The sequence below is a fragment of the Triticum aestivum genome, chromosome 2D (assembly GCF_018294505.1).
Source record: "Triticum aestivum cultivar Chinese Spring chromosome 2D, IWGSC CS RefSeq v2.1, whole genome shotgun sequence".
NCBI lineage: Eukaryota > Viridiplantae > Streptophyta > Magnoliopsida > Poales > Poaceae > Triticum > Triticum aestivum.
This window is the reverse complement of record NC_057799.1, coordinates 406,343,517-406,364,107: the sequence shown is the minus strand read 5'-3', so window position 1 is coordinate 406,364,107 and position 20,591 is coordinate 406,343,517. Positions and strand designations below refer to the sequence as shown.

Sequence of the window (20,591 nt, the reverse complement as noted above, 5' to 3'; positions counted from 1 at the left end):
AGGGTGATCAGCCCATGAATCATCCTGAGCAATTGGCGTCAAGGGACGACCAATGCTGATGAGTTCGCTGTTCGTGAGAACAGGCGATGATACCACATTGTGCTCGATCTGAGGAAGGACTTCATCATCCTCTACATTGTCTTGGTGACCAATGTCTTCAGCTGCGGTGGGGTCAACAGCTAGAATCTCTTCAGTTTCAGGAGCCTCTGTGGTAGCAGGCTCGTGAACAATCAAACGACGCTCTTGGTGTGCAGACGCAGGACGAGCAACAGAAATTGGCTCGACGACAAGGGGCTCGATGGGAGCAGGCCGATCTTTCTTCTTGGTTTTTCTTTTCTTGGCTGATGGAGCTTCATCAGTGGTGTTCTTGGACTTGCGCTTTCTGGCTTCAGCTTCGGCTGTTCTTGTTTTCTTGAGATCTGAAGCCACTGTGGGGACCTTTGGCTTCACACCTGTCATACTGGCGGGGAAGACAATGGGAGGTTCTTCCCGCCTAGATGCTTCTGCTGGGGCCACAGTAGGCTTCTTCTGCTTGGCAGCCATCTTGGGGTCGATGCCAGGACGCCCAAGTGCCTTACGCTTCTCAGCTTCATTATAGGCTTGAACACATTTGGCAGCTGGGAGCTTCATGCGCTCTCGAGAACCTTTAGCTTCGTCACGTTTCTTGTGAAACGCCTCCTTGAGCTCATGCATCATTTGCTTGAAATTCTGAACATCAGTCACACTGAGCTTGGCCACATGCTTCTTGAACTGTGCCTTTTCATAGTCAATCTTGTGCTTCAGTTCAACAATTTTCTGAGCTAGAGCCAGCTCAGGAGCAATGGCTCCATGGAAGGAGACGCTGAGACCAATGGGGAGCTGAAGATCATCAAACCTGAGGTTTGGGCTATCAAACCACTCGTCAATGAACTTGTTCAGAATGTCCACATCGAAGAGGGAAAGATCATTGAAGATTTCCGCCTCTTGCTTGCTCTTTATTAACATCTCAAGAGCATCATCGCCAAGATCGTCGTCACTAGACAGATCAATGGCTTCGTTCTCATTCCTTAGAACAGCAGCACGGGTCAGTGCTTGACCAGTCGTCTGTACGGGCTTCTTCTTCTTCTTAGACTTGGATATGCATGAGAGATCTTCAGAATGCACACATGGTGCAGGAGGAGCAGTGGCCAGAGGCTTCGCTCGCGAAGCTCTTGGTGCAGTGGAGGGCTTCGAAGCCTTGGGTTTCTTCAGCTTCTTAGGCTTCGGTGGTGCAGGCGCTTCGTCATAATCAGCGTCTTCGTCAGAGTGATCCACGGCAGCCCCTTGAACCATAATGTGAGTGATGAGACCTTCAAGGTTGTAGAAGGGCCCAACAATATTGGGTTCAGCATCGCGTGTGCCATCTGCACGAGGAGCAGAGGGACCTAGGTTGAAGTCTAATCCTCGCGACTTCTTGTTCTCTTTTGTCGAGTTCTTGGCAAACTGATAGTTGCGCTTGAACAGATTGTCGTCACGACACCATAGCAGAGAAGATGGGTCGGCATCAGCAGGCTGTGGTCCACGGACTATGCAAGGGTAGAACCCTTGTTCAATGGCTTCAGTTCTGGACCTGGGTGGAAGATTTTTGTACAAGATGTCTCCCCAGGGTCGCTTGATGGCATTCTTTTCTGCATATTCCTGGGTCACGAACCTGTACTTGAACCATTACTCTGCCCAATATCTTCGAATCCATTGGATTCGTGTTTGCACTGATTGTAATCCTCCTATGGATCTGTCTTGTATAGCTCATAGAGGTCAGGTGGCAAATCTCTTGATGTCCCCCCACGGCGCTGTCTGCCTTCCTTCCTTGCTGACCTATCTGTGGCCATGTAGTTCAGACTGAATGGCTTCAAAACTGTCAAAGGCTTCCGTCTGCTGGTCAGGCATGAACTAGCTTCGGGAGAGTTGATGTGATGCTGTAAGAATTCTGCAAATGAATGCAGACTATGAGAACCAAGGGATTCTCCCACGGACATGTACCTGTGACAGCTTTAGAGATGCGAGGGAAGGGGAAGAGGTCATATGCATTCTCAGAAGATTTTGACGATAAATCAGTTTAGAAGACATTGACCTCATAGCGCGAAGACATTCACTTATATGTTGAGAGTTGGTTCCAGATTTGTACGAATCCAAGAATAGGTACAAGTGAGGAATCTAACTACGTGTGAAGCATAAGTGAATATACTAGGCATAATATGAGATGCAGAACAGGATAGATCCAAATTTGTGGAGGCAGAAACCACTTTTGGTAGTAAGGATGAATCTATTGGATCAAAAGGATAGTAAAAAGAGAGTTTTAATTTACCACACGATGAACTGCTAGACGGAGCAGAAGAGGAGGCCGAGCAGTTCGATCTTCCGTGCCCTAACTTGGCGACGGAGGACACCTACGGTGGCGGCGGAGAAGACGATGTCTGCGGCCGGCGTGAGGACGGCGTCGGTGAGGTCGCGGCAGCTAAGCGCTTAGTCGTCGGCGTCGTCAAGAGCTAGCGGTGGCGCTAGGGTTTTTTGAGGTGGAGGAAAGATTTTGACCGCGATGGGATGTGCATTTATAGGGAGAGGGACGACACAACGCAATTACACAGGTGCCCCTGGCGGTTCACATCTGAGGGACACATGGCGAACATGCAACACATTGGAAGTTGTTCCATGTTCCCACGCACGCCTGGACTGTCGGGTGGTCGTTCCGGCTTCTCCGGGTTTCAGGCAATAAGGATTGAGCATTTAAAACAGATTTAATGTTTGTCTCTGTATCTTCTGCTGACAAGGACGCATAGAAGACATTCGACAGTTTCAACAGAATGCATATGATTTGGATAGATAGAGTTTGAGGTAGAAGCGTAGAGAGGGTAGGGTCGGATCACATTCACTTAGTTTAAAAGATTCAAAATAGAAGACATAGCTATAAGTGAATGTTGTAGAGGACAGAACACTAATATATGTATATATCAGAATAAGACCAAATCAACATTGTGAAGATAAACATGAAGACAAATCAATGTTGAAGATAAATCAAATGCGAAGACTCAGCAAATGTAACGCCAAGAGAAAACATTCCAAACAAAAGTTTGGTGGTGGCGTTACCCACCGTATAGGAAGTATTAGACCCAGACACGGCGCACAATTATCGTGGCGCTCCGAAGTCAAATTCCGCATTAATGTATTCACACTCAGAGTGTAAGTCTTCATTGATTGAAGATATACATTACTTCGTGTGTTGCACATCTAAGTCATCAACATGCATAAGTGTTAGGATGTGTGCCTGATCACAGGACATTCGAGGATTCCAAGATATTTAGCTCACACCGCAACTTGCAAAACCTTTTCTCATCCAAGGGCTTTGTGAAGATGTTTGTCAATTGCTCTTCAGTGTTGACATGAATGATATCAATATCTTCCTTCATAACATGATCTCTGAGAAAGTGATGACGAATTTTAATGTGCTTTGTCTTCGAGTGCTGAACTAGGTTGTTGGCAATCTTGATGGCGCTTTCATTGTCGCAGTAGAGTGGTACTTGCTTCAGATGGATGCCATAGTCCTTGAGTGTTTGCTTCATCCATAGAAGCTGAGCACAGCAAGATCCAGCAGCAATGTATTTAGATTCAGCAGTGGAGAGTGAGACACAGTTCTGCTTCTTTGAAGACCAACAGACAAGTGATCGTCCCAAAAAGTGACATGTGCCTGATGTAGACTTGCGATTCACCTTGTCACCAGCATAATCCGCATTCGAGAATCCAACTAGATCAAATTCTGAGCCCTTTGGATACCATAATCCTAGTGTCGGGGTGTAAGCCAAATATCGAAGAATTCGCTTCACAGCTAAGTGATGCGATTCCTTTGGTGCCGCTTGGAATCGAGCACACATGCAAACACTAAGCATGATATCTAGCCTAGATGCACATAAATAAAGTAAAGAACCAATCATGGAGTGGTATACCTTTTGATCGAACTCTTTACCATTGGCGTCAGGACCCAGATGACTCTTGGTTGGCATTGGCGTCGTGTAACCTTTGCAGTCTTGCATTCCAAACTTCTTCAGGCAATCTTTGAGATATTTCTCTTGAGATATGAAGATGCCATTGCTTTGCTGACGAATTTGAAGACCAAGGAAGAACTTCAGCTCACCCATCATGGACATCTGATATTGCTCTTGCATCATGTGTCCAAACTCATCACTGTATTTCTGGTTGGTGCAGCCGAAGATAATGTCATCCACATATATTTGGCACACAAACAGTTCACCATCATATGTCTTCGTGAAGAGTGTGGGATCCAGGGAACCAGGTTTGAAGCCTTTGCTCTTCAGGAAGTCTTTGAGTGTGTCATACCAAGCGCGAGGGGCTTGTTTGAGGCCATACAGTGCCTTGTTAAGCTTGTATACCATATCAGGATGTTTTGGATCTTCAAAGCCAGGAGGTTGTGCAACATACACTTCTTCTTCAATCTTGCCGTTGAGAAAGGCACTCTTCACATCCATTTGATACAGAAGGATGTTGTGATGATTTGCGTATGCTAGCAATATGCGAATGGCTTCAAGCCTAGCCACAGGAGCAAATGTTTCATCGAAGTCAATCCCTTCAACTTGAGTGTATCCTTGAGCAACAAGACGGGCCTTGTTTCTGACGACTTGACCATGCTCATCTTGCTTGTTGCGATATATCCATTTTGTGCCTATTATGTTGTGCTTGCGAGGGTCAGGACGCTTGACAAGTTCCCAGACATTGTTCAGCTTGAACTGTTGAAGCTCTTCTTGCATAGCTTGAATCCATTCAGGTTCCATGAAGGCTTCAGCAACTTTCTTGGGTTCTGATATTGAGACAAATGCAAAGTGCCCACAGAAATTTGCTAGTTGTGTTGCTCTTGAACGAGTGAGTGGACCAGGCGCATTGATGCTATCAATTATCTTCTCAATCTGTACTTCATTTGCAACACGAGGATGAACTGGACGAAGATTTTGCTCTTGCTGATCATTGTCATCGTTAGGAGGATTGTCTTCAGGCTGAACATTGTCTTCAGGTTGATTAGGTGCAGAAATGATAAGTTCCTCTTCAGGCTGTGCTTCAGATGGTATGATTTCTCCAGTTCCCATAAGCTTGATGGATTCACTAGGTGGAACTTCATCTATCACATTTGGCAGGTGCTCTCTTTGCGAGCCGTTAGTTTCATCGAACCACACATCTACAGTTTCAACCACTTTACAGTGAAAGAGGTTGAAGACTTTGTAGGAGTGCGAGTCCTTTCCGTAAACAAGCATAAAACCTTCATGTGCTTTCGGTGCAAATTTTGAAGTGTGATGTGGATCCTTGATCCAGCACCTAGCACCAAATACTCTGAAGTAACTGACATTTGGCTTCTTACCAGTTAGGAGTTCATAGGATGTCTTCTTCAGAAGCTTGTGAAGATAAACACAGTTGATGACGTGACATGCAGTATCAATGGCTTCAGGCCAGAACTTTCTTGGAGTCTTGTATTCATCAAGCATCGTCCGAGCCATCTCAATGAGTGTTCTGTTCTTGCGCTCCACGATGCCATTTTGCTGAGGTGTGTACGGAGCTGAGAACTCATGAGTGATTCCCAATGTATCCAAGTAAAGGTCGAGGCCGGTGTTCTTGAACTCTGTGCCGTTGTCACTTCTAATATGCTTGATCTTGACGCCATAGTTGTTCATGGCATGGTTGGCGAAGCGTCTGAATACATCCTGCACTTCAGTCTTGTAGAGAATTATGTGCACCCAAGTATATCTTGAATAATCATCAACAATGACGAAACCATAGAGACAAGCAGTAGTAGTGAGAGTAGAGTAGTGAGTAGGGCCAAATAGGTCCATGTGTAGCAGCTCGAAGGGTTGAGACGTCGTCATGATTGTCTTCGAGGGATGCTTGGCCCTAGTCATCTTTCCAGCTTCGCAGGCACCACATAAGTGATCCTTCTTGAACTTGACGCCCTCGATGCCTATGACGTGTTTCTTCTTTGCAAGCATAAGCAAGTTCCTCATGCCAGCATGCCCTAGCCGTCGATGCCAGAGCCAGCACTCTGAAGCTTTGCTAGAAGACATACGGCAAGCTGTGGTCCTGCTGAGAAATCTACCATGTACAAATCATCCTTCCGATACCCTTCAAAGACTAGAGACTTGTCAGATTCCATTAGTACAAGAAAACGATATTTTCCAAATATCACAATCATGTTCAGATCGCAAAGCATTGAGACAGACATTAAGTTGAAACCAAGGGATTCAACAAGCATCACTTTATCCATGTGCTGATCCTTTGAGATTGCAACTCTACCTAGACCCAATACCTTGCTTTTACCAGTGTCAGCAAATGTGATGTGACTTTTGTCAGATGGACGTAAAGTTGAGTCCATGAGAAGACTTCGATCACCAGTCATATGATTAGTGCATCCGCTGTCCATAATCCATTCTGAAGCATGAGGTGTCATACCCTACAGTACAGTTAGGGGGATAGGCTTCACCAAGAGTATTGTGAAGCATAAACATTTGACGCACAAGAGGATTATCAAAGCTCAGATCAAGGTTAGGACTGATAGGATGACTGGCAAGCGATTCAGGAACAAAATACATAGTAAGACCATTTGGGCATTTTATCTTGCGCCCTACAAGACGTTTTAGGTCCCCAGCATTAGCATCAGACGCCTTTGATTTCTGGTTGGAGACCTTTCCCTGCAAAAGAAAGTTAATTCTTCTTAACCACCCACATCTTCAGGGGTGGCTTAGAAGCAATGAGTCTAAGTGCAGCATCTGAGAACTTCGGCTTTGGAGCCCTAGCAAATAGCCTTGCAGGAGATGAATGATACTCATATGAATAAGCAGAGAAGTTCTTAGTTTTATGAACATAGTGGTTTGATGAAACACGCTCATATTCATAAGTTTGAGTATGATTTCCCTGCAAAACATTGGCGTTAGGGTGACTCAGGTGAGTCATGTATCTGTATGAAGCCTTTGGACCATATGAAGCTTTTGGTCTGGGATTTGTCTTCTTCCCAGGCGGTGTCATGATGACATTCACAGGAAGATTCTCAAGACAACTTTTGGGAACCCAGATCTTCTTCATAGGTGGCCCATTCTTGCAGTTAGTACCAATATACCTGGCGAACAATTCAACATTCTGATTCTTAAACAGTTTATAGTTTGCATCAAAGGATTCATCAATGATAATTGGGTTAGCACAAGTGAAGCCAGATAAAGTGGATGGATCCACTCAAGGTCCCTTTGCAGCAACCCATGTAGTTTTGGGGTACTGCTCAGGCTTCCAGTAGGAACCATCAACATTCATTTTCCTCTCGAACCCAACACCCTCTTTCCTAGGGTTTCGGTTCAGAATTTGCTTTTTGAGGACATCGCACAGTGTGTGATGCCCTTTGAGACTTTTGTACATCCCTATTTCAAGCAATGTCTTCAACCTAGCATTTTCATCAGCAATAGTTGTGGTATCCTCATCAGAGGGGTTAGTTACCACATCAACAGTTGAAGATATTGCAACAGTAGCAGCAGTAGAACATTCAGCAACAGAAGTAGTGTTATCATGCTCAAGGCATTTTAGACATGGTGGTTCAAATCCTTCCTGAGCGGGACTGATCTGTTGAGCGCGAAGTGACTCATTCTCCTTTTGAAGATCTTCATGAGCCGCTCTCAATTTCTCAAGTTCTTGCTTCCTTTGAAGATAATCATAGGAAAGCTTTTCATGAGTCGTTGAGAGCGTTTCATGACGACTTTCAAGTTCCTGGTACTTAACATGAAGATTTTTTATGTCTTCAATTAAGGACTGAGATCGGGTCATTTCCGCGTCCAACAGGTCATCGCTTTTGTCTAACAGTTTTTGAGTATGTTCCATAGCTTTCTGTTGTTCAGTTGCAATTTTAGCAAGTGTTTTGTAGCTGGCTTTGGATTCACAATCAGAGTCATCTTCACTTGATGTTTGAAAGTAAGCATCACGTTATTTTACCTTGGCACCACGTGCCATGAAGCAGTAGGTGGGAGCAGAGTCTTCCTTGTCATTAGCATCAGCGTTGGTGACGGGGCCATTGTCTTCAGTGTTGAAGATGGACTTGGCAACGTAGGCTGTAGCTAGAGCCAGACTTGCAACACCAGAGTCGGACTCCTCCTCGGACTCCACCTCCGCCTCCTCAGAAGCAGACTCCTCCTCTGAATCCATCTCCTTGCCAACAAAAGCACGAGCCTTGCCATATGAGCTCTTCTTGTGTGATGAAGACTTGGACGAAGACTTTGAAGATTTCTTCTTCTTCTTGTCATCAGAATCATATTCCTTGCTCTTCTTCTTGTTGTTGTTGTTCTCATTGTCCCACTATGGACACTCAGAGATGTAGTGTCCAGGTTTCTTGCACTTGTGACATGTTTTCTTCTTGTAATCATGAGTGGAAGCTTCATCATTTCTTGAGCTGGATCGTGAAGACTTTCTGAAGCCCTTCTTCTTAGTGAACTTCTGGAACTTCTTCACAAGCATAGCAAGCTCCTTTCCAATGTCTTCAGGATCACCAGAACTGCAGTCAGATTCTTCTTCAGATGAGGAAACAACTTTTGCCTTCAAAGCGCGAGTTCGGCCATAGTTGGGACCATAGATATCTCTTTTCTCAGATAGCTGGAACTCATGTGTGTTGAGCCTCTCTAGTATGTCAGACGGATCGAGTGTCTTGAAGTCAGGGCGTTCTTGTATCATCAGGGCAAGGGTGTCGAACGAGCTGTCAAGTGATCTCAAGAGTGTCTTGACGATTTCATGCTTGGTGATCTCAGTGGCGCCGAGAGCACAAAGCTCATTTGTGATGTCAGTGAGGCGATCAAACGTGAGCTGGACATTCTGATTGTCGTTTCTCTTGAAGCGGTTGAAGAGGTTGCGAAGAACACTGATCCTTTGATCTCTCTAGGTTGAGACGCCTTCGTTGACCTTGGAGAGCCAGTCCCAGACTAGCTTCGACGTTTCCAGAGCACTCACACGGCCATACTGTCCTTTGGTCAGATGACCACAGATGATGTTCTTGGCAGTAGAATCCAGTTGAATGAACTTCTTGACATCAGCAGGGGTGACACCTTCACCAGTCTTGGGAACACCATTCTTGACGACATACCAGAGGTCGACATCAATGGCTTCAAGATGCATGCGCATCGTATTCTTCCAGTAGGGATATTCAGTTCCATCGAAGATGGGGCACGCAGTGGAGACTTTGATTATCCCTGCAGTCGACATAGCTAAAACTCCAGGTGGTTAAACCGAATCACACAGAACAAGGGAGTACCTTGCTCTGATACCAATTGAAAGTGCTAGTTATCGACTAGAGGGGGGGTGAATAGGCGATTTTTATGAAAGTCTTCAAAACATGGGAGTTTCGAAGACAAACGATAGAAATGAACCTATTAACATGCAGCGGAAGGTAGACTACACTATGCAAGCCATAGTCAAGTATTCAATGAAGTGAAAGCACGAAGACTAATAGCAGCTAGGTAGTAATGATCAGAATAGAGGATAGTATGAAGCCAAACAACAATAGAAGTCACACAATGAAGCCAAACAGGTAACACAGGCAGGCAATGACTTCACGAAGACAAACTGTAAATAAAGAGAGGGAGAAGATAGAACCAGTCGCTTGGTGAGGACAAGGATTTGTTGGACCAGTTCCAGTTGCTGTGACAACTGTACGTCTGGTTAGGGAGGCTGAGATTTAACTCAGAAGATCGGGTCTTCACCTTATTCCCCTTGAGCTAAGGACACCCAGTCCTCGCCCAATCACTCTGGTAAGTCTTCAAGGTAGACTTCCAAACCTTCACAGACTTCGTTCACCGGCGATCCACAATGACTCTTGGATGCTCAGAACGCGACGCCTAACCGGCTGGAGGATTCACAGTCCTCAAGTGTAACAAGTCTTCAGATCACGCGGACAGAAAGACTTCAGTGATGCCTAACACTCTTTGGCTCTGGGTGTTTGGGCTTTGTCCTCGCAAGGATTTCTCTCTGTCAAAAGCTTCGCAGGTGGGTTGCTCTCAAACGACAAAAGTCGTGCACTAACTCTGAGCAGCCACCAATTTATGGTGTAGGGGGTGGGCTATTTATAGCCACTAGGCAACCCGACCTGATTTGTCCGAAATGACCCTGGGTCACTAAGGAACTGGCACATGTTCCAACGGTCAGATTTCAAACACACGCGGCACCTTGACTTGGGCTACAAGTAAAGCTGACTCATCCAGCTCTGGATAAGATTTGCTCTCATTGTCTTCGCTCGAAGACATAGGATTCCGGTTGAGCATCACTTCAGTCACTCTGGCTTTGTTCACTGGGACCCCACTTAACAGTACGGTGGTTCCTATGACTCAAGAAAGAAGAAAAGGAAACAACGAAACAACTAAGTCTTCGCGCTCCATCGTCTTCACGCGATGTCTTCCCTGTCATAGTCTTCAATGTGAATGTCTTCACATACCACCTTTGTCTTCAATGTCTTCATACATTTTTAGGGGTCATCTCCGGTAGGTAAACCGAATCAATGAGGGACTACTACCTGTGTTATCCTGCAATTCTCACAAACACATTAGTCCCTCAACCAGGTTTGTCGTCAATACTCCAAAACCAACTAGGGGTGGCACTAGATGCACTTACAGCTTCTTCGTGGACTCTTCATGGGTGGAGCCCTCCGTGGACTCGCGCAGCCGTTACTCTTCGTGGATTGAAGTCTCCATCAACGTGGATGTACACTAGCACCACCTATCGGAACCATGCCAAAAATCACTGTGTCTTCATTGCGTTTGATTTCTCCGGTCCCTCCTTTACATTCATGTGCAAAAATTTTACTTTCTACTACACAACTCTTAGACTTGCATGTGTAGGGTGTTGATGGACTTGGTAGAATTGCTAAAACTTGTCCACAACTAAAATTGAGAAAAGAATAAATTTTATTTTGTCAAGTAGTCTAATCATCCCTAGACATACTTTCTATCCGAGAGAGAGAGAGAGAGAGAGAGAGAGAGAGAGAGAGAATGGGCATTGAAGCAAAGCGAGCGACAATCAAGGCCGAACAAGTTGTGCTTATGAGGATTATCGAGGAGTCGAGGATCATGTTGGCGGACATTAGTCTCATGGATGACGCTGCTAAGGAGTGGTTCACGTGATGCACAGAAACATCAACACAAATGTTTTTCTGTTCATTCAATTTATCAACTATGTTTGAATTATTAAATCATTTGTAAGAGGATCATGTCTGAATTGTTGATTTGTTTGACATGTTGATTATTGAATAATTGCATTTTATTTGTACTCAATTTCTATTGTTGAATGTGTGTAATATAATGGAAATTTTGGACAAAATGGACCACACATATGGGAAAGGGAGAAATGGAGGACGCCGATGGACGCCCACTTTTTAGAGTCAGATGGTATTTATCTATGGACATGTAGTCGAACATACCAAGGCTCAAATTTAACATTGCCCTTTGAGATGCCCTTATCAAGTTCATTTACAATGAAATTTGCAGCGAAAAATCTCATCTTATCAATAATAAAAGAAACATTACATGAATCCATCCTATTTTGACCTCTAAGGGCTCCTCTAGCGTGGCCCACCAAATCGTTTTTAATATTTGGATCAGCGGCCCAGACAATATTTGCCCTTCAACAGGAGTCATCAATGTTGCGGACACAGAAAAATGTCCAAAATCGCATAAACCAGTACCAAACATTAGTGATTTGGAGAAGTTAGGCATATTGCGGACACACCAACTTAGCCTTAGACCCCATCGCAAATCCATCTTTTCCCCTTTCTCCCTTCTTTTTCTGTCTCCTCTCTTCATTGGACAAAAAAAATTTGATGAATATAGTTGGACGATGGGAACATCTAATTCTATCTGTCCATAGGTAGTTCAATTATGTCACAAATATTTGATGGTGTCTGTTTTGGTGGACCGCCTAGGAGTTACCCAGCCCACCTATACTCAGTTTACTGATCTCCTCCCTTTGAATGCGAAACGCCACCGTGCACCCGCAGTCCAGTACCCCCGAATCCCGAACCCACGAACTCCAAGAGGCGCGCAAGGGCGTCGATCCGTTGGAGCAGACACGCGTCGCACATCAGCTCCGCCGATCCGCGGCGTGGGTGGGGCATCTCCATTGCTACAAGAGGTTAGCTCAGCTCTAGTGAGCCGGATGTGCGCTTCTCCGCTCCTCCCCAATTCCAACCAAAAAGGGAACGGAAAACCCCAAAACAAACACGGCGAGTTGGTCGAGGGGCAAATCGCCGGCGATGAAGCGTCGGAACCCTCCGTCCGGCGCCGGATTGCCCGCAGGAGAGGGCTCGGGGTGGGAGGCGAAGTGGGAGCGGCCTAATGGGCGTTGGAGAGGGAGACAGCCGGCGCCCGTGGTGAAGTGGTCGCACGCCGAGGCCATGAAGAAGAAGCCCAAAGTTGGTGGCGGAGCAGCCTTGGTCGGAGATGGCGGAGGGTGGCGGATGGAGACGGAGGCGGAAATGGTGGGGCTTGATGGACGAAGCTGCGGCGGAAGAGGGTTTTTTGGAACGAGCTGGGCGGAGGCGGCGGAGAAGAGCGCGGATGCGGCCACCGGCGGAGGAGAGAACGAGTGGCGTTTGCCGGAGACGGAAAAGGCGAATCCTTGCGAGGCCGTGGAAGGGGGCGGTGGAGGAGATGCGAGGGGCGATGAGGTCAAGGAGGAACTGTACGATTGGAGGTGGACGGAGGCTGTGAGCCCGGAGATAATGGCGCTGATACTGCGGGGCAGGTTCGCCGCCGACGAGATTGCGCGCGGGCCCTCGGCGGTGTGCAGGGCGTGGAGGGAGGCCGCTGCGTCGCCGGACATGTGGGGGGACGTGGACATCGAGGCCTGGTGCCGCCGCATCAAGTGCCGTGTCAGGGCCGACGCAGCTGTGCGCCGCCTTGTCGCCCGCTCCCAGGGCACGATCCGGCGGCTCTCAGCCTACCGTGTCGGCGACGCTGCGCTTGCCTATGCCGCCGCCTCGTAAGTCGCGCTGCCCCCTTTGCCTTGCCCAAAAGGTTCATAATGCTAGTTGGAGAAGAAGCTGCCGTGATATGTCGTGTCGATGCCTTGTGATTTGTGGTGAAAGAAAAAACCACTGCTTGAACTATGAAATGCCCTTTCTGATTATCTTAGTTTTGTGCCACATTTATAACTGTGGTGCGATGACTGCTAATAAAATTTCCAATTTTGCATCAGTAGTTCACGAGACTCATAGTTTGGACCTGTGAGAGCTACTCTATATATTTGGGGTAGAAATTAATTAATTGCTTTCAAGCTGTAGAGTTCTGCCCTACGAGCTATTGTGCATTAGAGCTGCTGCTAGAGGTTTTTCAGTTTAGTGATCAGGCACCAGTGATGGCACTATAAATCCATGTTTATATGATAACCATTTGTAGGTGGCAGCTCACTTCTGTAAAGAAAAGAAGTTTTGCCAACACACCTCCTACGTTTTTAGTCTTACAGAATGAATCAGAGTTCAGAGTCATACTTTTTTTTCAGGGATTACACCGTCACACGCAGGCACACACCCACGCAAGTGCATTGGGGATAAACCTCCGCTAATTTGCTACTGAAGGGCATCTGCTTGTGTGCAAATGTGAACATCATGATCTGCTATTTTTGATTTGACAGAATGATAATCTGCTATTTTGATTCTATGATGTGTGGATATTGTTAGATGACACTAGGGCCAACCTTTGTTTTCTCTCAAAACAAAATGAGAACCACTAGTTTCAGAGGATGCCGGTCCTGGTTTTTCTGAGGCTTCTTGTCATGTGAAGAAAATCACAACCAACTAGCCAATCTATTTCTTGATACATATCACATATTGCTTAATTTGTACTGCTTCAGTTCAGAACTTCTATGTAGCATAGAAGATTAGGACTATAGCGATACTTCTCTATGACATTGTGTGTAATGCCATTGCTCTGTTATGTGCCAGTCGGCTTAACGGTACTACATCTTTTCTTTCCTGTCATATGCTGCAAAGTTGGCACCTAATTTACCATTGCTGCAACTATTTAAGTTCCGATTCTTTATCGAAAAAATTGAAGTTAGGATTGTGATGGTTAATTTCCACTGGACAGTGGGAAATTGCTTAATGTCCTCCTGATCCCGATGAGCGAGATATCTGACCAAGCCGTGGAGAAGTACGTGAAATGCTTTACTGCCCTAAGAGTGTTGGACATCAGTTACTGCGTGAAAGTCACATCGAGAGGCATGGAAGCAATAGGCCGACAATGCAAGTCGCTTGCTCAGCTGAAGAGGAACATGCCTCCTCCACAGCCTCCCCTGGGCAACAATGCAGCACCTACGGTGGTTGAAGACGAGGCCCTGGCGGTTGCAAATACCATGCCGATGCTTACACAACTTGAGCTTGCATATGGTTTGTTCAGTGATATTGGCCTAGATGCCATCCTCAACCAATGCCCTCTGCTGCGTACACTGGACATACTTGGCAGCTTGAATGTCAGGCTCGACGGCGACATCGAGGACAGATGCTGCGCTCTCGAGTCGTTCCGGGAGCCATGGGAGCCTGAGTATCACGAGTACTCGAGCAGTGGTGGCGATGGCGACTACGATGACACCGAAAGCGATGATTGACTCTATGTGGTGCAAAATCCAGGTGGCTAAACGGCTGGGTTTTCAGGATCCTTTTGGTTAGATGAAACTTCAATTTGAAATGCTTACTGTTGTCTGACCGAGTTAAGCATTGTTTTTAGCTTGGCGTCTGTCTCTGAGGTAATTGCTCTGTAAGTGTGTTCTTGATTGTGTGGATTGATCCTGCAATGTGTTCTGGAGTTATTGACTGGGGATTTGGCATGTGCAATCTTGATTGTTCCAGAATGCTAGTACTTCTGTTTAGTGTTTGTAGGAGTAAAAATGTTGGCCTTCTCTTATGGTTTGGTAGGTGCTGCTTTGTAGTCAAAGTAGCGGCTAACATAATGGTTTTGGTATATGGCGTTTTTGGAGACCAAATGTTTAATAGTAAGTAAGCTCAGTTCCATTTCCAGATTCTAGAATAGAGTCATTCATAATTCATGAACAAAAGGCAGCAAATATTTGCAAATTCATCAAATTTTCAATTCAAGAATTGGCAAGGGGCCGCGCGAACGCGTACCCCCTCTATCACAAATTATGACGTCCACTCTCCCAGTTGGGGAGATGGTAAGCCAGCGCATCTACCAAATGCAATGTGGACCACTAGCCTAGGCCATGACTCTTGTTGATCAGCCATCGACCCCGTCCAGGTAAGTAATTTTCAAGGTCGCCCCGTGCCTTGGTTATATACCACAGTTCCCCGTCCAACCTCCTCAGGCAAGCGATGTGGTAGAGTGACCTGATCTGTAACGTGCTTCTACTCGCGTGCCATATTCGGGCCAAAACATGGGCCTCCAGTACTTTTTTATTTCGGGAAACATGGGCCTTCAGTAGACCCAGCCAGTTGTCTTCCAACTGTCCAGCCGTCCTCGGGAGGGGAGGTGTCCAATCAGAGAAGCGGCAGAGGCACCAACACGCACCGCCGATTCGATACACATACGATTCCACCGGACCGGAGTAAGTGAGGGTGAGGTAGACGGAGGAGGAGGCATGGTGATGTGGGTGTTCGGCTACGGCTCCCTGGTGTGGAACCCCGGGTTCGCCTACGACGCCCGCCTCGTCGGCTTCGTCAGGGACTACCGCCGCGTCTTCTACCAGGGTATGATTAGCTAACTGCAGATTACTCCGGCGGCCACTCGCCCGCGCTTCCCAGATCTATCTCGCTGACCCTCTGGTTTTTCTTCTTGGGGGTTTCGTCGCCGGATCGGCAGGGAGCACGGACCACAGGGGCACGCCGGAATTCCCCGGGAGGACCGTCACGCTCGAGCACCAGCCCGGGTCCACATGCGTACGCCGCCCAGCTCTCTGCTCTCTGAGTTTAGGATTAACCCCTCCTGTGCTAGGATTGGTTGAGATATTAGTTTTTTTTTCTGTTCCTCACTGTCAGTGAGTTTTTGATCAGATAGTGATTGCATAGTATCGCTTGATCAGATAGTGATTGTAACCTGAATGTTGATGCTTACTCCCTCCGCTCTGAATTATAAGATGTTCTAACTCTTTTCAGAATCAGATGTATATAGACGCGTTTTAGTGTGTTTGTTCACACATTTTGGTCCGTATGTAGTCCATATTGAAATGGGTTCACGCGTTTTAGCGATTGTCTGTGTCAGTGGTCCTGAACCGGAATGTTGAAGCTTAGTTTATATGGGTGTGGAGTGCATTAGGATGGTGAATCGTACCTTCCCTGAGTTATCTCAGAGAAATCATGAGGACCTTAGATAGTACTCCCTCCGTTCGGAATTACTTGTCGCAGAAATGAATGTATCTAGACGTATTTTAGTTCTAGATACATCCATTTCCGAGACAAGTAATTCCAAACGGAGGGAGTACATGTGAAATGGGTTCACAAGTTCGTTAGTTATCCTCAGTAACATCTTTTCATTATGCTAATGCTCCCCAATACTGCTATGTTATTTGTAGCATTTGTTTCATGCTCATGGCAACTCTGTTAACGGAGTGTGAAAAAGATTTTGCAAGTGAATTTTTGTTGTACAATTGCAGTGGGGAGTTGCTTACAAAATTTCAAGGGAGCAAGATAAGCAGACAGCCCTGGAGGTAAAAAGAAGACTCTATATATGGACCAAGTTGGACACGTTTAGCTGTACATTGTAAATGATTATGCACAATTATTCCATGGTTCGAACGAGAATGCTGTTCTTTGTCTGTCATAATGGAGATAAAGAGATTGGTTAATGTTCCTCCCTGTTCATCTAAAAAAAATAGATTGGTTAATGGTATGGGTGTGCTTTATTATATTGCTCGTTGAGATATTGATGATTCAGCCCTGAGCTAAGAAAAATATTTTTTCTTTAAGAAAAAAAGTAAGAACCCTTCATTTGAAATCAGATACTTTGTCTAGACTAGATGCTACTTCTAGCATCCCGTTTGTGTATCAAAGTAATACTGCCCTTGATCGGTGTTTTCATAAACCGACTTTGAGTTGGTTACCTTCATCTATTGGCAATTTACCTTCAGCCTTGAATTGCAGTATCTGGAAGTAAGAGAGAAGCAATATGATGAGAAGGTTTACCTTGACTTGTATACAGTAAGATATGACTACCAAGTGCTTGAATTATTTCTTATGCTCCAGATGTTTGATGTGATTATGTATACAGTAAGATATGACTACCAAGTGCTTGAATTATATCTGAAACGTGCTACTACTCGTGTTCCAGGATTCTTCCCCCAAAATACCAGAAGTCCAAGATATGATGGTGTAAGTGTTTTTATGGTATTATTAAAACGAGCTCTTGGTAAAATTCCTTAAAAAAACTGATGGAACTGAATTCTACCAACAGATATTTAGCCACCACAAATAAGGAGGCCAACCAAAACTATCTGGGTCCTGCTCCGCTGGAAGAAATGGCCAAGTATAGCATCTCCTTAACTTCAGCATTATTTTGTCTGAACTGAAACTGCGGTTAATTTCCATGATAACCTATGTGATGTTCAGGCAAATCTACCTTGCTGAAGGCCCGACTGGACCTAATAAAGAGTATTTGTTCAAGCTCGAGGACGCGTTAAACAAAATAGGTATGGTTGTCATTTATATTTTCTGTTCTTATATAAAAAGTGCAAGTGTGTTCCTCAGTTATGTGTTCATGGCAGGAGTTGTGGATCAACATGTTCAGGATTTGGCGAATGCTGTGCGCAAGTATGCAGATAGTTTGTAATCTCATTATAGGATCACATGAAGGTGGAATTGATTGTTGCGGAAACATCTTTATTCATGTAAGGTCTGAAAAGCTTGTGAGTCGTGAATATATTCATGCCCCTCTATAGATGGCAGTATAAAAATTACATAAGTGAGATGGTAATGAGAGCTATTGGCTGTCCTTGTATTTTACTCACACTGAGGACCAAGGCAAGGAGCCTAGAAAAAGTAGAATGAGACAAAAAATAAATGAATTCCCTTGTGCGAACATAAAATTCACATTCTTCGTGGATTCACAAATTTCATTCATTGACAATCTGCAAAAGGAGAAAGAAAAAAGGATGCCCTTAGACCATTGTATCAATTCGCTTGATACATTTTCGGATGATATAGATATGCTGTAAAAATGCACTCACAAATTCAATGAGTGGTTGCTCTTTTTCTGCCCTCACTGTCCAGTTCTGATTTCTGAATGTTCAGAGAAGCTAGGTAAACGCAGAGCTCAATGCCATACCGTACCTATCCTCTTGGATGTCTAAATTTGTTATTGGGTAAATAATATAAAGAAATCCTAGTGAGTCATGGATTCGCAGTTGGTCTTGACGAAGGTGATCCTCTCCCGGCGCAGGTTGTACATGACCTGAATGTTCTGCTGCTGGTAGTTGCCGAGGATAGATACCCCGTCCGTCTTGCCGATCATGAGGCACATCATCCCGCTCTCCCTGTCCTCCACGAACAGCAGCTCCTTCTCCAGCTTGAGCCACTCCCCGTCGAACGCCAGCGACATGGACGGCGCGTACACGCGGCTCATCGGCACCCCGTTGGGCAGGATGAAGCAGAGGTCCAGCCCCAGGCTCGACCCGGAACCCCGCGGCAGCCTGATCTCCTCCTCCAGGTCGTCCACCAGCTCCTCGTACAGCGACTCCTCCAGGAACGTGATCGTCGACGCGATGTCGATGATCATCCCGAACGCGTTCGGCCCCGTGCCGCCGCCGCCGTCGCCGTCGCCGGACACGGGCATGGGAGACGCCGCCACGTTGGGGTCGGGGTCTGAAGTACCTGGAGTCGTCGCGTTCATGATGCTCCTGAAGGAGGAGGACATGGCCTTGTCGCCGATGGACAGCCCGTTGAGGTTGAGGTAGTAGTAGGACGGGTACCGCGGGTTGATGGACATGGGCACCACGATCCGGTCCGACGCGTTGCGCATGGCCGTGGCGTCGGCGCCGAGGACCAGCCTCCCCGCGCTCCTGGAGGCCGGCGGGGGCAGGCAGTACATGAACCTCCGCACCGACAGCTGGGACACCAGCGAGAGCGGCCCGCGGCCGAGGCCCACCACCCCCGACACCTCCGCGGGCGGCCCCCCGACGCTGGAGCTGCTGCAGCCGAAGACGACGCCGTGGAACGAGTCCTCGCCGATGGTCAGCTTGTCGACGGCCAGCGTGCCCCTCGTCGTCGAGTTCCCGCCGTACGTGTAGGTGTACTGGCACACGTCGTCGTCGTCGTCGTCCTCGCTGCCGCTGCGGCCGCACCGGTGGGTGTCCAGCTCGTCGCACGTGTCGCTGTTGCACGGCACCACGGCGTAGGTGGTCGAGGCCATGGGGTTGAACACGGGGTCCTTCTGGCGGTAGCACTTGACGCACGGCTGGCACTGCGTCCAGATGAGGTCGCTGGCCGTGTCGATGGCCGCCGTGAAGCAGTGCTGCGGCGTGCCCAGGCCGAGCTTCACCAGGTACTCGCCCCCGGCCGACAGCACCGGGGCCTCGCCCACCACCACCTTGCGGTTGCGGGTCGGGTACAGGCGGGGCGTGATGCTGGCCAGCCGGTCCCGGCTGCGCTGGATGGCGCGCCGGAGGAGCTCATGGTCGCTGATGTTGAGGCTTCCCGTGTCCGCGGCGTCGACGCGGGCGAGTTCGAGGTGGTAGGACTGCCGCGGCGACTGCAGGCAGTACGCCGGGAGGACGAGGAGGGCGAGGAAGAGCAGCAGCGGCATGGCCTCCATGGCGCTGTACGTTGTAGTACTACGGTGGACTGACATGCACCACGACGGCAATTTGCGTGTTGGTCAGTAGTTAAATGGGTTAAGTAGATCACACAAGCAGCGGTAATTCTTTGTTCCCGATATGTTCGGGAGCACATAAAGGCAGTGGAGGAAAGGTGAACTGGTTGAGGGTAGCATCGCTTCGTTGCATGACATCCTTGCGTTCTTTGCACGTATGCTTTCATTAGTTTCGGAGTTTGCTAATTAGCACTAGATGGTAATTATGCATTTTTAGACAAGATGATAATTATGTTCTATTTCCTCCATCTCAAAATAAGTGTTGTTGATTTAGTACAAAGTTGAGTAGGAGACAAACAACAAATGGATCAAAGACCCTAATATCAAGCTCATGTTTGATCGGGGAAACCCCAGCGAACGAGTTTGATCTGGGAGGAACCCAAAATGACCCTATGAAAATATCACAAAAGAGATCCCGGACAGAGCCCCCGGACCCGATCGATTCATTGGTGCTTTCTATTATAAAGCTTGGGCAATCAAAAATGGCATCATGGCGGGGCTGCTTAAGCTATCCATGGGTGATGGCAGGGGATTTCACAAGCTCAACTGTGCCCACATCGAGCTAATCCCTAAGAAGGTTGAGGCCTTGGAGGTTGGCGACTTTAGACCTATTAGCCTCCCTCATAGCTTCTACAAGTTGTTCGCAAAGCTCCTTGCCACCCGTGCCCGCCATCACATGTCGGAAATAGTAGGGATCAACCAATCTGCCTTCATTAAGGGGCACAACATCCATCATAACTTCTTGTTGGTTCTCCATGT

At 46.9% G+C, this 20,591-nt stretch overlaps 3 protein-coding genes and 1 non-coding gene across 4 annotated transcripts; 2 read left to right on the top strand and 2 right to left on the bottom strand.

Moving 5' to 3' along the window:
- The first annotated feature begins 12,125 nt into the window (after nucleotides 1-12,125).
- LOC123049439 (F-box protein FBW2) lies at nucleotides 12,126-14,905 on the top strand. The gene is made up of 2 exons (XM_044472355.1): nucleotides 12,126-13,002; nucleotides 14,109-14,905. Exons 1-2 carry the CDS (start codon nucleotides 12,275-12,277, stop codon nucleotides 14,623-14,625), a joined length of 1,245 nt encoding a protein of 414 aa, XP_044328290.1. The 5' UTR covers nucleotides 12,126-12,274; the 3' UTR covers nucleotides 14,626-14,905.
- A 214-nt stretch (nucleotides 14,906-15,119) lies between these two features.
- LOC123056391 (U1 spliceosomal RNA) lies at nucleotides 15,120-15,280 on the bottom strand. Its single transcript, XR_006426772.1, has one exon. It is a non-coding gene; the product is annotated as a U1 spliceosomal RNA (small nuclear RNA).
- Nucleotides 15,281-15,447: 167 nt separating this feature from the next.
- LOC123053442 (gamma-glutamylcyclotransferase 2-3) lies at nucleotides 15,448-17,972 on the top strand. Its single transcript, XM_044476923.1, has 8 exons — nucleotides 15,448-15,721; nucleotides 15,834-15,910; nucleotides 16,624-16,677; nucleotides 17,111-17,167; nucleotides 17,298-17,338; nucleotides 17,421-17,492; nucleotides 17,576-17,655; nucleotides 17,731-17,972. Exons 1-8 carry the CDS (start codon nucleotides 15,613-15,615, stop codon nucleotides 17,793-17,795), a joined length of 555 nt encoding a protein of 184 aa, XP_044332858.1. The 5' UTR covers nucleotides 15,448-15,612; the 3' UTR covers nucleotides 17,796-17,972.
- Nucleotides 17,973-18,108: 136 nt separating this feature from the next.
- Nucleotides 18,109-19,839, bottom strand: LOC123053441 (aspartyl protease 37). Its single transcript, XM_044476922.1, has one exon. It carries the CDS (start codon nucleotides 19,809-19,811, stop codon nucleotides 18,348-18,350), a length of 1,464 nt encoding a protein of 487 aa, XP_044332857.1. The 5' UTR covers nucleotides 19,812-19,839; the 3' UTR covers nucleotides 18,109-18,347.
- Between the last annotated feature and the right edge of the window lie 752 nt (nucleotides 19,840-20,591).

Bases quoted from the DNA above. Each gene is read 5' to 3' on its own strand.
- LOC123049439 (XM_044472355.1), top strand. From the start codon at position 12,275: ATGAAGCGTCGGAACCCTCCGTCCGGCGCCGGATTGCCCGCAGGAGAG. The intron at 13,003-14,108 runs GTAAGTCGCGCT...TCCACTGGACAG, and splicing joins CTTGCCTATGCCGCCGCCTC to TGGGAAATTGCTTAATGTCC.
- LOC123053442 (XM_044476923.1), top strand. From the start codon at position 15,613: ATGGTGATGTGGGTGTTCGGCTACGGCTCCCTGGTGTGGAACCCCGGG. The intron at 15,911-16,623 runs GTACGCCGCCCA...GTACAATTGCAG, and splicing joins ACCAGCCCGGGTCCACATGC to TGGGGAGTTGCTTACAAAAT. The intron at 17,339-17,420 runs GTAAGTGTTTTT...TTCTACCAACAG, and splicing joins GAAGTCCAAGATATGATGGT to ATATTTAGCCACCACAAATA.
- LOC123053441 (XM_044476922.1), bottom strand. From the start codon at position 19,811: ATGTCAGTCCACCGTAGTACTACAACGTACAGCGCCATGGAGGCCATG.